The following is a 15,953-nucleotide window of genomic DNA, read 5'->3' as shown; positions in this document are numbered from 1 at the left end:
AAAATAAACATGCACCTCATTATTCCTATAACCTATATGCACACACATGCACAATATGTATGTGTGTATAGAGACTATAGTCTATGAATATATATGTAATACTTATATATTAATACTAATTTTACTAATTTAGCATGTTTCCTCTGTGGTAGAATTACAAGTAACTATATTTTGTGATTTTCCATATTTTCTAAATATTTAAAAAATATTTTCCAATAATTATTGGAAAACAAGCCAATAAACTCCACTACAACTGCTTTGGTCAACAATAAAGTAGTAGATGTAAAATGTAGGTTTCATAGTACACACTGTTTTATTTGGCAGGCAGGCCTTCCAGAAGTCTACTTGCTCAAGAGGCTGAGATACGTCTAAAAATTACTCCCACAATATTTTGGAGGGCAGCTCTGCAGCATGTTTGTGACCCTGTGGAAGGTGAACTCATAAAATATGGATTATTATCATTAGCAAACGGGTCTCTGCATCTGCTTTCATAAAACTGGCAATGCCTTGGAAAGGTCGATATTTTAATGACATCCACCTATTTTCCAAACTTGCATCCTTAGAGTCATCACTCACTGTCCTTCTCCCAAACCTTTATCTTTTATCACCCTCACCTTACATACACTCACAAGCAATTCTTACTCTCACTGCTTCTGCATGGGAATAACCTATCTCATATGATTCCTCCACCTTATCTCCCCCCATGTCAGTTTGGGCTGCTATAACAAAGTACCATAAGCAGGGTGGTTTGTAAATAACAGAGATTTATTTTTCACAGTTCTAGAAGCTGGAAAGTCCAAGATGAAAGTGCTGGCAGACTCGGTATCTAGTGAGGGCTGTTTTTAGCTTTGTAGATGGTGCCTGGCACCTTCTTTCCTCCTACCATGTCTTCACATGGCAGAAGTGGCAAATAAATTCCCTTGGGCCTCTTTTATGAAGGAACTAATTCTATTCATGAGGGGAGTCCTAATCATCTCTCAGAGGCCTCACCTCTTAATACCATCACACTGGTTGATTTAGATTTCAAGATAAACGTTTTGGAAACACAAAGATTCAGACCATAGCTCCCCTCACCATTTTTCACCAGGAGCAACACTATTGCAATAGTGTTCTCTTTAGTCTCTGGGTCTCTGGTCTTCAGACCTTTTCTTACAATTTGTGTGCCTTTCATTTATTTTTATTGCTTAATTACCCTGGTCAGTCTAGAAAAAGTTTGTCGGTTTTGTTGATTTTTTTGTTTGTTTGTTTTTATATATACTTTTTAAGTTCTGGAGTACATGTGCAGAACGTGCAGTTTTGTTACATAGGTATACACGTGCCATAGTGGTTTGCTGCACCCATCAATCCATCACCTACATTAGGTATTTCTCCTAATGTTATCCCTCCCCTAACCCCCTACCCCTTGACAGGCCCCAGTGTGTGATGTTCCCCTCCCTGTGTCCATGTGTTCTCATTGTTCAACTTATGAATGAGTACATGCGGTGTTTGGTTTTCTGATCTTGTGATAGTTTGCTGAGAATGATGGTTTCCAGCTTTATCCATGTCTCTGCAAAGGACATGAACTCACGCTTTTTTTTATGGCTGCAGAGTATTCCATGGTGTGTATGTGCCACATTTTCTTAATCCAGTCTATCATTGATCTTTACAGTACCCAGAATCATAACAGTCCATCTTCTAAATAAAATTTAGATTAAGTTCTCTAACACAAAGCATTAATCGAATGATCCCTGATTAAAAATCTCCAGTAGCTGTCTACTGTCTTCAGTATAAAAATTAAAAAATAAAAATAAAAAAGACAAAAAGAAGAAATACCTCGTCCCAGGTTTGCTTCCACGCATCTCCCCTGGGTTATTATGACACTTTAAGTTTGTCTCTGCTCCTACTGGAAACTCTCCAAGGTCAGTAACCTGAGCTTACTCTTGTATGTATCCTTCCTAATACTAGACCACTTCACTCTTTGAATTAGACATATGCATATATATACACACACACACACACAAACATACACTCGTATATAAGGTAAATAAACTGTTAAGCAGAATAGAAAATTTTTCAATACAATGGATGAAAATAAAATGTATAACATAATTTTGGGCTAGCAGGACAGAGGGTACTATGATTTTTACATTTCTTGGGAAATCTGTTAAAAGTTCCATTAGAAAAAGACACAATTTTTATAAAACAGTATTACTTAACCTGAAAAGTCTTTAGTAGAAGTATGAAGCCATGCATGATTCTTACAGTTAATCATATTTACACATGTTTTTAAAGTTAAGCCAGTACAACAAATTTAGAATGTGGATAAATACAACTTGACTTCTTGACTATGCAATTTGACATGATTTTCACATTTTATTTGATAGATTAAAAAATTGTTGAGGAAAAGGATGGTGCTTCATCATGCTTTTTTAAAGTTAACCAGTTTGCCTCACAGCAGAGAGACTGTTACACAGAAGATAACCAATAAACATTTTTTGGTTAAATTAGTATTTTTAAATAATTCATAAAATAATTATAAATTGTCACAATTGATGGAAATAATTTATATTATATATTATGCTCTCTATTGAAGACAGATGTATAAGTAAATGGAAAAAAAACTTTGTTGCTTCTAGAAGAGGGTTCCAACTGTTTGACTTAAAATTATTAAATTCTCCACATCCTCCATTCCGTTGGCTTTCATTATTTAACCTAATGTTCACTGATACTATGAAATAAGTCTGGTATTCTAAACTGAGAAGTAATTTTATAAGAATTAGTCACTGTGATCTAACAATATATATTACTTCTATTTAGTCTAAACCCAGAGTTAGAAACATTTTGGCAATATATGAGAAAGTTATTCAACTAATAAAGCTAAGAGATTCCTGAATTTGAGCTGCTGGAGTTATAAGTGCTTCTAATTGTGTGTGTTGGGGGTGGTGTGTCTAAGGGCTGGGCATATAACCATTAACTGGTGATATTACATTAAGCTAAAAAAACAGTCATGTGATAATAGTTTATGTTCAATACAACACTGGCCAATTCAAACCAATGTTCCAAAGGAAAAGTCTGTGTTACATTATATTCAGGGGCAAGAATGTATGTGCATAAAACTTCCTTGTAAATATGAACTTTCAAGTGAGAAAAATTTGAAAATGAAGAAACGTGAAAAGAAATTTAAAAAGCTTGATGTGTTTTATGCAAACATCATGGCATAACAACAAAATTTCCAAATTAAGGCCATATGTGTTAAGAAATATGCGACAAGTATTTGGTTAAAAACAACATATTGAAAACAAGATTAATAAGATGAGACATTTACAGAATGGGTAAGAGGTGATCAAAAAGGTAGTGAGAGTTTTGAAATTTCTATCTCTTAGGCCAAAGGAAGAATCATATCATTTTCTGGACTCAATCCTTACTATACTATAAAAGCCAAATTTAAGCCCCCAAAAGAAGAAAGATTAGACTGAGAAGAAACTAGTAATAGTATTAATAGATAAGGCTTTCTTTTCTCGAAGGTGATAACACAAGAAAAAATCATTTTAAAATGAAGAATGTTTATTTTTTAAAAGGTAAAAGTTAACCAGAATGAGTTGTACTGATTTTAAACTCACATTATTATGTCTGAAGAAAATAACAGCTGAAACCTAGGATTAATGTCATACTAGGTGCAATTAGTGATAAAAACAAAGAAACATCCATATCTTTAATTTTTGGAATTACTATAATCACGCTAATTTAATGAAAATTGCCACGAAAAGCAAACAAAGTATTTTGATTAACTATATTTGTTTTGAATCTAAGAAATTTTTCATGAAAAGGTTATGAGCATATACTTTGATTTATCTTCTAGTGTAACAGAATTCTTTTGCATATGAGGATATGCAATTATCCCAATATTGTATTCTGTAGATAGTGGAAAAGTCAGTGAAAAAATAGAAGTACCCGTTAGGAGGACACTGGAGAATTTTAAGAATATGAAGCAGAAAACTACAACACTTGGCCCCATGGAAAGTGAAAAGCTACCAGGCATATTCTCCATCCTGGAATCTCTCAGTTTCATGAGCCTCGACTTTACTTCTCTGTGTATATCTGAACTCCAGGACTCTGCCTATGACCTTTTCAGCCTCTGGATCCCAAAAAGATGTTATAACTGTCAGACATGTGTTAAAGAGTTTCTTTGGTCCAGTGAGCTGTGACTTGTGGGAATAAAGATCACAATGTATGTTATTCCCTATGCTTACCCTTTTATCCTTTACCCTTTACCCATTACCCTTACCCAATTAATTTACCAACGTAAATTAATTGTGCTGATGTTAAGTGTGTTAACAATGATTTACCAACAACAACAACAACAAACAAAAAACTGTTAAACTGTTATTAAAAAGTAAATCAACAAACAAAAAACCCTTCTACTGATGAACCCAGTGTTCATTCCTTTTTACTTTTCTGACTCAGGAAACACTTGACAATCAATTTTTCTACTACTTGTCCATTTGATCAGCATGGATGAAGTGCTGTGGGAGTGGCAGGGTGGGTTTAGATGTGTTTACTTTCTTGGTGAGCTTCAAGTTTATGATCTAAGTATAGTCGGTTGCATGAAGATTAACTACTTTCATTTTTAGCTTATTACAGTAGAATCAGAACTTTTATATGTGTTATTTTTAAATGTTGATTAACTGAATGTCAGTTTAAAATTTTCTGTAGCTCAGAAACAGCTTTTTCCAACTATCCATTATACCTGTGGATATCTAGAAATAGATGAAGATTATATTATCCCTAAAGACAAAAACTAATTGATCACCTATTGCCAAAATCAGAGAGATGCTTATATTAATAAAAAGATGTTGGAGATGAACTAAAACTAATAAAAGCATTAGAAGGCTTATCCATTTTTTACCACTGATATAAACAATCCAACCACTTGTAAAAATACATATAAAGGCACTTTATTCATCTTTGTTCATTCAGACTTCTGTGGCTTGGGAACCTTGGTTATACACACTTGAAAATCCAACAGTCCAACCACGTGTACTGTTATCAAGGCATCATTCTAGAAATTCTGTATCTCATCTCAGTTTTGCACAACTCAGGGAAGTAGACATCGTATGTCCATTCTTACAAATATAGAACTGAGAAACAAAGAGGTTTATCTGGCTAGTAATGGGAATTTTTAAAATTTCTTCTTGAGAAACTAAAAAACATTCTCTGAAGAAAGATTTGCTATTTGGAGGCTGTTAAACATGGTTTGTTAAGAGTCAATCTAAAAACTGAAAGCATTTGATGTAAAAATTAGGTAAACAATTTGGTTTTTCTAAAAGAGAACAGTAAGCATATGAAAAACATTATGAGAAAAGGCACATTAAAGTTTATTAAGTTTAAGAGAAAAGGCACATAGTGCTTCTTCAGAAGAAATCCAAATATTGCCTGTTCTTTGTCTTTGTGCTACCAATCAATGTGTAGCTGTTATTTCAGTATTGGATCTCATTTGTTTCCTCATTTCAGTGGAGAAAAACATAGGCTGAGAAATTAATTAGATTAAACAGTTTGTTAACTGGCCTTTTACTTAGGTACTTGGCAGAAGGGTGAAGCTAAATTTTTACATTAAAAATTACGAAAGTATATTGGGCCACATCCATTTCTTCCGTGACTAAAATTGCTGTACGTTTTGGCACCTCATTTTCTTGCTCTTTTGGTTTTGAGGGATTATAAATATCCCACACTGGGATCGACATGCTCAGAATAATTTCTCTATATTAAATAATATGATAATTATTCTTGAATTCCATACAACCATCTCTGGTCCCATAAATCATATATTTAAGTAATTTAAAAAAACAATAAAACCCAGGAACCCAAGAAAGATCCCTCAGATCCCTCTACTACACTATTAGTGTGTGCTTTCCAGACTGAGGGGGACGTTCCATTTATAACTTTCATTTGTTTCCTATCATTGTGGCCAAGTTTCCACTTATTACATGTCTGCTTGCCTTAATATTAACTTCTAGTCTGAAGCGCTGTAAACTGCTTCTCCACCCCTAAATTAAAGCAAATGATATCTAGTCCATATCCACCACCGATCTTACTAGAAGCCACTTCAAAGATTCCATTTTTAAAAAATAAAGTATGGCCTCTGCTTCCTAAAGCCAAGGTTGGCCCTGTTCATAATGAAGTTAGATTTCCCTGATTCTCCTTCTATTCAAACACTGACAGTTTCCTTCAATATATTTTCTTCTCCTCTAAAGTTAAACCTGCTCATTGTGTTTTTATTGTTGTTGGAAGAGGGGTGAGAAGAGAGCACTGGTGAAAACCTCACTCAGCGCCACTCAGGACCAGTCCACATGTGTGTTTGCAGTGACATTCCAGTACCACATGTGGCTGTCTTTCATAAACATAAACGTTTCAAAACATTTGAACACTGTCTCAGTTACATACAGTTTCAAGAAAGCAGTTGTGTATATATCTTTTTTATGATGTCAATGCGTTATCGAACTCTATGCCTGCTGACGGCGGAATAGACAGAAAGCTCTACATCTCTGCTTTTTGACCATTTTCTCAATCACTCATTTATAGTAGCTTCTCTGGCCTTATATCAATGTTGCTTATTATGCAAGCCACTTTTACTCTCTTATCCATGTATTTACACTGTGGCTACAAATTAAGCTCTGGGGCAATGTAACGCAGAGTATACTATTGCTTTCCAAGGCCCCTTCCTTCCCTTCTGCCCCAGCGTCCCATGGACACAATAGAGCTTCTGCACATGGTAGGAAAACAGAAAACACAGATCCTTAGATCCTGACACTTAGACAGACATTCTTTTATCACAGGAGCCACTGAGGGGTGCAGTATCAATCTCTCCCCTGCACACACACGTGCATGTGTGCACGCAGACACACAGATCTCAAATAGTTTAGTGTAAGCTGAAGATCTGTTCCTTAAAAAAATATATATATATATTCATATATATGTAATACATATATGCATATAATATATACATATATTATATATTAATATATATTTTATAAGAATATTCTTCTGGCACCTGCAGTGCTACTAACCCATAAGCATTTGAAAGTAACTCATCTGCTTAGGTCTTTCCAGTTCTGCAGGTATGTGAACTTGAACCCTAAACCCACATGAAGGTCTACAAAACACTGTGTAGTATAAAGAGATATGTCCTATTTCTCCTCTACTCATAGCCAAGCCATGAGACGTGAATATGCTTGCTCTCTGCCTTTATGGGGTGGATCTTTTGCTGATTCACCCTTTGACTGGGGGTGTGGTCTTTTGGGGAGTTCTGCCCTTACATATATTCTCATTCATGTTCCTCATCTGCTTGGGCCCAAGGTTATTTCCTGTCCCCTGTATGGCTGTTATAAGATGGAAAAATGGACCAGAATTTCAGTCCAAATCTCTCAGAAAATAGAGACAATGCAGTTCAACCAATATAGCAAATTTCATAAACCTTAATTTATCTGAATACATTAGTCTTCTTTTAGTTACTAGGACATAATCCTCTCCTTCCCCAAGGACTTTTGCTCAAATGATGTTTCATCAGCTTAAAACATTCTTTTCACACACGTGCACACACACACAACACATACACACCATTTTAGGATTAGTTCCTTCTCATTCTTTAGATATGATTTCAACAATTGCTTCTTCAGATAGGCCTTCCTTAACCATTCAAACTGCATAGGGGTATCAGCAATGTTTTCTTACTTGGGCATTTTCAAGAGGCAGATATAGTCCAGAAGCAGAAGTTTGAGGTTCCATACCTTGTTCTATAGCCCTTCATCCTGAAGAGCTAAACTGTCATTCATTCTATAATAAGTACGCTACACAAATAAGTGATTACTCAAAGTATTAAAATATAGAAGATATATTCATACAGAGAAATGAGAGAGAGAGAGAGAGAGAGAGAGAGAGAGTGCGCCCTTCAGAAACACTTAATAACTTCCAGTTGCAGCTGAACACAGGATCCGGAAGTGCTGCCTAGTTTTCTAATGTTTCAGAAACTAGAATACACAGGGAGGGAAAATTGTAAAAATTCCCATGCCCCAAAGACCATGAAAAAACATTTTCTCTTTTCTCTGATTCAATAGAATGTTCCTTTCTTGCTTCCAGACGATAAATAAGGATTTGTTCACATATGTTACAAAGTCAAAATAAGCCCTTGTGGAACTTGATATCCCTATTGTTTTTTAACTTCTGCCAACCAACTGTATACTTTAGGACTGTGATATTAAGCTTTACATATTGGTTTTCAGCCTCCAACCAGAAAACTTTTATATAGTCTTATCTTTAGTTGTCAAAATCTTGGGTTCTGAGAATATCAAACAAATCATTTTTAGCGGCGTTTAAGAACCTGACATTAATTTTAAAATAATACTATTTTAATGCCACTTATATCTATTCTTTCAAATGAATACATTTAAAATAACACAGAATGTAATAAGCAATTCGTAGTCTTCCAATTTTCTAGATCTTTTCACTTTATCATATAATTAAATATACTTGATTAAAAAACATAAGTTCTGTCTAAAGTAAGCTTGCCAACATCAGGAAAACATTTTAAGCAAAATATACTATATTTCAGCACCATATCTTCCCATCATAGAGCATGAAATCACCAAAGCATTAGTTTCATGATTATGATAGTCTACTATTTTTATGTTTTGCACTGCTTAAAATGTCATCGTATTTCAGTCTATTAAATGTTACGGTTGACAGAATATGGGAAGAGAAGCAGACATAACTCTACTAAGATTAATACTTTTCAAAAGAACAGATTACAGATTTTATCAAATCAAATTAATAAGAGATCTTCATTGCCCTAAAAAGAATGTGAAATTTACAAATATTTCCCAAGTACCTGTCATGTGAAGACACTGGTTAAAATTAGATTCATAATATTTTATAAAAATTGTAACAATACAACTCTCAGTATGTTTATATTACAGATAAAGATGAACACCCTATGTACACACATAACACACAAAGAGTACAAAATACCTGAAGGGCCGTAAGGATATTTGCTAAGGCTTGTCCGTAGGTGTCATGACAGTGAACAGCAAGAGCACCCAGTGGGATTTCTTTCATCACACTTTCCAACATTCTTTTCATACTTCCTGGAGTTCCCACTCCAATTGTGTCTCCTAGAGAGATCTCATAACAACCCATGCTGTACAATCTCTTAGACACCTGTTGATAAAGGTGAAGTGCTAGTAAAATAATGGAAATGAAGAGACTCAAACCCTCTTGTGCCACAACTAACATCATCTAAAGGTAAAAAATTACAACTAAGACCAGTAATGTCCATGAAAAATATATAATGTATTTTTGGTCTTTTTTTTTTTTTTTTTTTTTGCTTATTCTAAACATTATAAAAGAATTTGATATTACTGCAATTACCTTTTTCTAATATTCAAGTTTGCCTTAGAGTCATATCTACCTTATCTTTTTATCCAGCTATTTGTTCCACTATGAAATTACAAGCTACAATGTCAATTATGGGAGGCGTATGTTTCTCAACACTATAATCAAACCAAAGCATTACAGATTTACTTTGGAAGTAGTATTTCTCAAACTATTAGTTTAGGGGTCAAAAGATATCTATACAACTGACCCTTAAACTCCACAAGTTTGAACTCTGGATCCACTTGTACATGAATTTTTTTTTTAAATAATCATATTAAATTTTTTTCGGAGATTTTCAACAGTTTGAAAAAACTTGCAGACAAATCCCATAGCATAGAAATGTCAAAAAAAGTAAAAAGCATGTCATGAATATATAAAATATATATTAATACTAATCTATTTTTCTCATTTACTATAAAATAATACAAATGTATTTTTAAAAGTTGAAATTTATCAAAACATGCACACAGACTGTAGATAGTGCCATTCTCATTTAAGAGAAATGTACATGTAATTCAATACTAAATCGTAACTGCATAAAATTGTGATACATACTGTATTACTGTAATAATTTTGTAGCCACCTCCTAGTGCTATTCCAGTGTGCTCAAAATCCTGGTGATGCTAATCATCTCTATATGAACAGTTCATCTCTCCAGTAAATTGCATATCACAGTACAATGTGATGTCTTGCAGTTCTTATGTGTTTTTCATTATGTTTAGTGCAATACCATAAACCTTAACACCATGAAACTCATAAGAAGTGCAACTAGTGATGCTGGAAGTGCTCCCAAGAAGCAGAAAAAAGTCATGCATAAGAGAAAGCTGAATTGCTCAATATGCACCATAGACTGAGGTCTCCAGCTACATTTGCCCACCGTTTCAAGATAGCGAAAATCAAAATATGTGTTAATTGGTGGGTTACATTATCTATAAGGCTCCCACTCAACAGTAATCTATTAGTAGTTAAGTTTTGGGGAGCAAAAGTTATATCTAGATTTTTGACTGTGCGTGTGGAGTGTGGGGTCCCTAACCTCCAAATTGTTCAATGATCAACTATATTAACTTCAGCTCCTTAAGTAGCTTTGCAACTGGTAGAGTCATTTAATATTTCTGGCCTAATTTTTCTGGCTCATAGATATATATACTTTGAGGCAAATTACAAGATCTCTTCAAGCTGAATAATGTTACTTTCAAAGAGCAAGATGAATGCATAAAGGCAGCATGGTATTTAGACAAAGACATGGGTTCGGGAATCAGAGAAACCTGAATTTAAATCTCAGCTCCCACTCATCCTACTCATGTGACACTGGGTGGAAGGTTAGCCTACTTAAGCCTCAATCCCTAATCTGTAGAATACAGACAACAAAACACCTTCTTTTAGCATATTTTCTAAGCCTTGGTTACTTTGTTCTTAAAAAAAAAAAAACGATAAAAACAATTTTAATAATGACGTGTTTGGTTGTAAAAGTGAAATGAGAATGTATAAAAGTCATTTGATACACAATCTGGTAAGTAATACTGATTCATTCATTCATTTCATATGTATTTCTTCAATGCCTATTTTATGCAGGCGCTGTGCTAGGTCCCAGGATATAATGGGGAAATGAATACTGACATGGCTCATGTTAATACAGATCCTTAAGTCAAGTGAGGATAGATCTTAGTCAACCCTACTGAGGAATAAATAAATACTCGCTAAAATAAGAATTTTCAAACAAAGAAACGAGTCTAACCTATGTGACAACTTGAAATAAAGTAAGCTTTATTATAAAGTGCTTGCTAACTCGTTGAAGAGGGTGAGAAGGAAGGATCTGAGAACAATGTACAAGGAAGAATATCAAATGCAAATGTTAATGGCTTCCAGGCAGCTGACATATAAAATGCAAAGAACATTCCAGGTCGGGAAAAAGCTAAATGCCAAGGACAGTGTAATGAGAAAGCAAAAACTGGGGAGGGAGACAATGAGGGGAAGGACCAAACTGTGAACAGAGTAATCAAAGTTTGAAGTAGTAATTTCAGAGAGAAGAGAGTGAGTTAAGCACAAAATGTATTAGAATCACACAAAAGGCCCCTTTAAGGTTTCTGGCCCTGAATTATTCCTGTTACATGACTCTGCAGTAGCACCTTAGGCATTCGGGTACAGAAATGGAGATCCTCACCCAAGGTGTGTGTGGTTCACTCCTATGTGGTGCATAGCAAAAGGAATAAAGCAAGTCTGCTGGTAAGCAAAGGTGGATCAAGGTTTTGTGGGGCCAGCTTGAAGTCATACCCTTTGGAGGTATTCTTTAAAAATATATATATACAATTGTGAATGCAAATTAATGTTAGACCCTTGGAAGGGTCCCATGCAAGTGAAAATCTACAAAATATGAATGGTGTTATTTTATAGTATATGTGCCTCTGTGTGGAAGGATCTTGTGTAAATAATGATAAAAGGATAGTTTTCATTTGAAAAATCTGCAGTAGATTCCAAAAGTTCAAATGAAAGCACAAAAGAGGAATGGCTTTAAACTGAAAGTTTATCCTGCCTAAATTTGGATTTTCTTATAAGGCCATCTTCACTGCTTTGGTGCCAAATTTTTGACAAATTACTAAATTTGTCAAAATTAACCTTAAAAACAAGTCTATATTAATGTACTTTATATACAAATAAATGTCTGAGACAATCTAATATAATCTCAAAGACAGTGCATTTTGTACTCATTGGTATAAATAAATAATAAAGGACAGGAAGAAAATAAACTTCAGTAATCAGGGCCTTAATGACTATAATCTATTGTTGTAAAATTGTTCTGGAAAAACAGCAACTTAATCACAGCAGTAAGATCTACAGGATCACAAAAGGACAAAAACACAAAAGTAGTGTATACTCTGATATAATGGGCCAAAGTATGCAGGAGAAAAATAGGGATGCTACCTAAGCAACCAAGGCAAAGTTTAAGGGTTTCTCCTCAAACTGCCCTGACATTCTGATGGAGATTGCAAAGGCCACTCACTATGTTATAACCACAGAAAAACAAAATTCATACTTTCATCCCTTCCACCTTTGAGCACCCAAATTGTAGGACTCAACTGTCCCTTAACGTTGAAAAGTAATAGCCAATGTATAGGACTTCAGTGTTAAAATGAAACTATTAGTTAAGTGATCAAATATGTCTTCAGGGCTCATCTCTTAATCTATGGCTTCATGCTATGCAGATTCAGTGAACAGTAAGAAACTCCACTTTTAAAAATAATATATATCATGTTACCATAAACCAAAAAAGCTGGAGATGTAGCTTACTTCTGTTACTTTTTGCGGTGTAATAATTCCTTCATATGGACAGCCCAGAGCACAAGACACATACCTAGATTAAAAATAGAGCCTTATAAATATGCATATGGTAAATAAGCCATTTCCATTTTATAACAAGAATTAGTCAAAACTGCATCAGGAAAATTTATTTTGCACTATTGCTTTATTATTATTTTATCCTTAGACCAAACCAAATAAAGTTTGAAGCATTTTCAATCAACTCACATTTTTATCTTTCTATAATAATTACAATTTGATACATGTATTCGATGACAGATGGGAATAACTAGTAAGTGATTATCTGGTAAAGTTATTCATACCATAGCAACATATTAACATTCAAAGCAGAAAATACTAGTGAAATATATGGTTTTATTTAAATAATTACATACACCCAACTGTTAAATATCCAGTCTTTGGAAACATACAGGGAGACCATGTAGAAGACTAACTGAATTTTTCTTCTTACTCTCATCTGGATATTTTGGCCTCATTTAGATACAGTCATTAATCATCCAAAGGTCCTGGAACTGGGCATAGCCTCAGAGTTCATTTTTTCTCCCTCTCTCATGGGTTCTAAATCATTCCAAACAGAAGAGTGTCTAATGTGTTTAGAAGGCTCAGAATAAAGATATTCCATAAGCTTCTTCGGTAACTCATTCTAATATAAAAAGTCAAGCTTTTCCTGCAAAGACAAAGATCCATTTTAATCTTAAATAATTAAGCTTTAGGAAAAGGCTGCTTTAGCTATTTCCAACTCAACATCAATACCATTTTATTAAACTTACTTCAGAGATGTTTACAATTCTTGTACTGAAATAATGCATAATGAGTATGATATTTAGGAATGAATGAAGCAAGCTACATAAAAGATAGAAGGATGGTGGGAAATGAGGCTGGAGATCGAATACGGGGGCTACAATATGAAAGGGTTTAGAAAGCAGAGCCTTTGAATGCCATTCCAAGTTGTCTGGACTTTGAGATCACTCAAAATTGTTTTGAGGCACTGAAAATTATTAGGTAAAGTAGTGGCAAGATCAGATTTCTTTCCCAGAAATATAACTCTGTGGGGGCAGTGGAAGCAGATACCAGAGAAAAGGTAGAGGCAAAAACACAAGATAATATCCTATTTCTTTAATTCTAGTATGCTATTGATTGGAAGATGCACTATGAAATTCCTAACAGTCTTTGGAGTAGAAAAATAAAATACATATTCAATGATTCAGTACATAGCCATTGATTCGAAGATGTAACCAAATTAGGTTACAGAAATTATGGAAGTGTTAAACTGTCAATTAAAATATGTTTTAGTATTGAGTAGTTTTATAAGCCATTCAAGCAGTTATGAGGGATAGGAAAGGATAAAAGGGGATACATTCAAGTAAAATTTGAAAGTTATGCTGAACAGGAAGCTCATCGCTCTGCTATTCCAATCACTATAATCTAAGTTTATGTTTTAGATAATCTGTAAATTTAATCAAGATGTGTGAAAATAAAATGTTCTTAAATGAACATAACACTGGAGAAGGTGGCTAAGGATGGAAAAGGAGAAAAAGTTTTAATACAAATGTAATGATTACAATAACATGCTAATATATAAATACATTGATTTTTGAATCCAAAGCATCTAGATGTGAGTAAATGGAAAATCCAAGCTATTTACTTACATGTTCTCCTTCTAAATGTGAAAAACAAAATAAAACAAATGCAAAACAAAACAAACCTCTCCTGCATTTCTAAATTATTATTTGGCCACAGCTACCACTTTATTGATAGAACCTTAACTTTCTATGTGGGCATTTTTATTTATTTACACTTTCCCTCCAGGACATTTCCATGCCTCTGTCTCTGCGATCTTCACACTCTGTTGCATTTCATGTTCATATGCTCTTCCCTATCTTGTGAGGGAACACTGCTTTGATCTAGTCACACATGGGACTACTTTCTCCAAAGCTAAAGCAATGGTTCTCAATTATGTTCCCTTAACTGTATACTTTAACATTCTAAAGCAGAGGTTGGTACACTAAGGCCCAGAGACCAAATTCTGCCTATCACTCTTTTACAAATAACATTGTATTAGAATACAGCCATGCCCATCTGTTTGCATACTTATCTATGGCTGCTTTTACACTACAGCAGAGTTGAGCAGTTGCAACAGAAATCATCTGACCCACAACACCTAAAACGTTATTATCTGGAACTTTACAGAAAAAGTTTGCCAACCCTTTCTAAAGAAGTCAAGCTACTTTTCCTGAGTGAGAAAAGGCCTCTACCATCATGAATATGAACTGAATTCTCTTCTTTGACAAGTGGCCAAAGCCAGCTTCTGGACTTCTGCTCTTCTCTAACAATCTATTACAGTAGTTCTCAACTTTGCCTGCACAGAATTACCTTGGTGCTTTAAAAAAGACAAACACTGATGCTTAGGATATGTTCCTAAACATTTAAACCAGAAACCTAGGGAATGAAATCCAACCACCAATATATTCTTGTATATAATTTTTCAAGTTCTATTATACTGTCAACATCAAAAATCACTCAACTATTAGCAATAGTGCGTCACCTGGATTGCCCTACTGATTCCTTTGTGTAAAAAGTTATATTACATGGACCTGACAGTATCTAACTAATCTCAGGAATTTCCTCACTACTATGCCATAATATTTTTGTTCAGCTTTGATTGCCTGGTGGTTAAGTTTTACCCAGACCCATTCCAAATAATTTCTACTTTTCTGAAGCTGCAAACTCCTATTGCTCCATTTATTTTTTTCATCTTATCTCTTACTTCTGGTTCAATGTTTTTGACTTAACTGAATACTTTAGTAGTTCTTTCAGCAAGAGTCTAAATGGTAGATGTTGCAGACTGTTTTGTCAGCAAATGGTTTTATTTCATCTTCATTCTTGAACAATAGTTTGAGTAGGTATAAAATTCTATGTTGACAGTTATCTTGGCAAATTGAATATGTTATTTTACTGTCTTTGGTCTCAGTTATTGCTGATAGGAATTTTACTGTCAAGCTAATTCTTTTATGGTAATCTATTTTTTTCTCTACTGTTTTTGGGATTATCTGTTTCTGTCTTATCTGCATTTTACTATTAGCTATCTCAGGATTTGCTATACTTCTTCAATATTAACATTAGTGCTTTTCCTAATTTCTAGAAAATTCTCAAGGTACTACCTTTTCAAACGTATTTCTCATATCTATTTTCTCTGTTTACTCCATATGGAAATTCTATTAGGCATTGTCTAC

The 15,953-nt window shown here is 34.2% G+C and overlaps 1 protein-coding gene across 4 annotated transcripts in view; it reads right to left on the bottom strand.

Moving 5' to 3' along the window:
* Nucleotides 1-15,953, bottom strand: part of HMGCLL1 (3-hydroxymethyl-3-methylglutaryl-CoA lyase like 1) — a 151,112-nt gene that overhangs the window by 50,763 nt on the left and 84,396 nt on the right. For 3 of the 4 annotated variants that reach the window (XM_030928956.1, XM_030928957.1, XM_030928958.1), the window contains 2 exons: nt 12,691-12,754; nt 9,001-9,189 (listed from right to left, as the gene is read on the bottom strand). In XM_030928956.1, the coding sequence (XP_030784816.1) occupies nt 9,001-9,189; nt 12,691-12,754 (253 nt within the window). The remainder of the gene's footprint in view (nt 1-9,000; nt 9,190-12,690; nt 12,755-15,953) is intronic. The other variant, XM_030928959.1, reaches the window with a different exon arrangement.

Source organism: Rhinopithecus roxellana, chromosome 4, assembly GCF_007565055.1.
Source record: "Rhinopithecus roxellana isolate Shanxi Qingling chromosome 4, ASM756505v1, whole genome shotgun sequence".
NCBI classification, from domain to species: Eukaryota; Metazoa; Chordata; class Mammalia; order Primates; family Cercopithecidae; genus Rhinopithecus; species Rhinopithecus roxellana.
The sequence above is the reverse complement of the archived record's forward strand: the minus strand, read 5'-3'. Positions and strand labels throughout refer to the sequence as shown.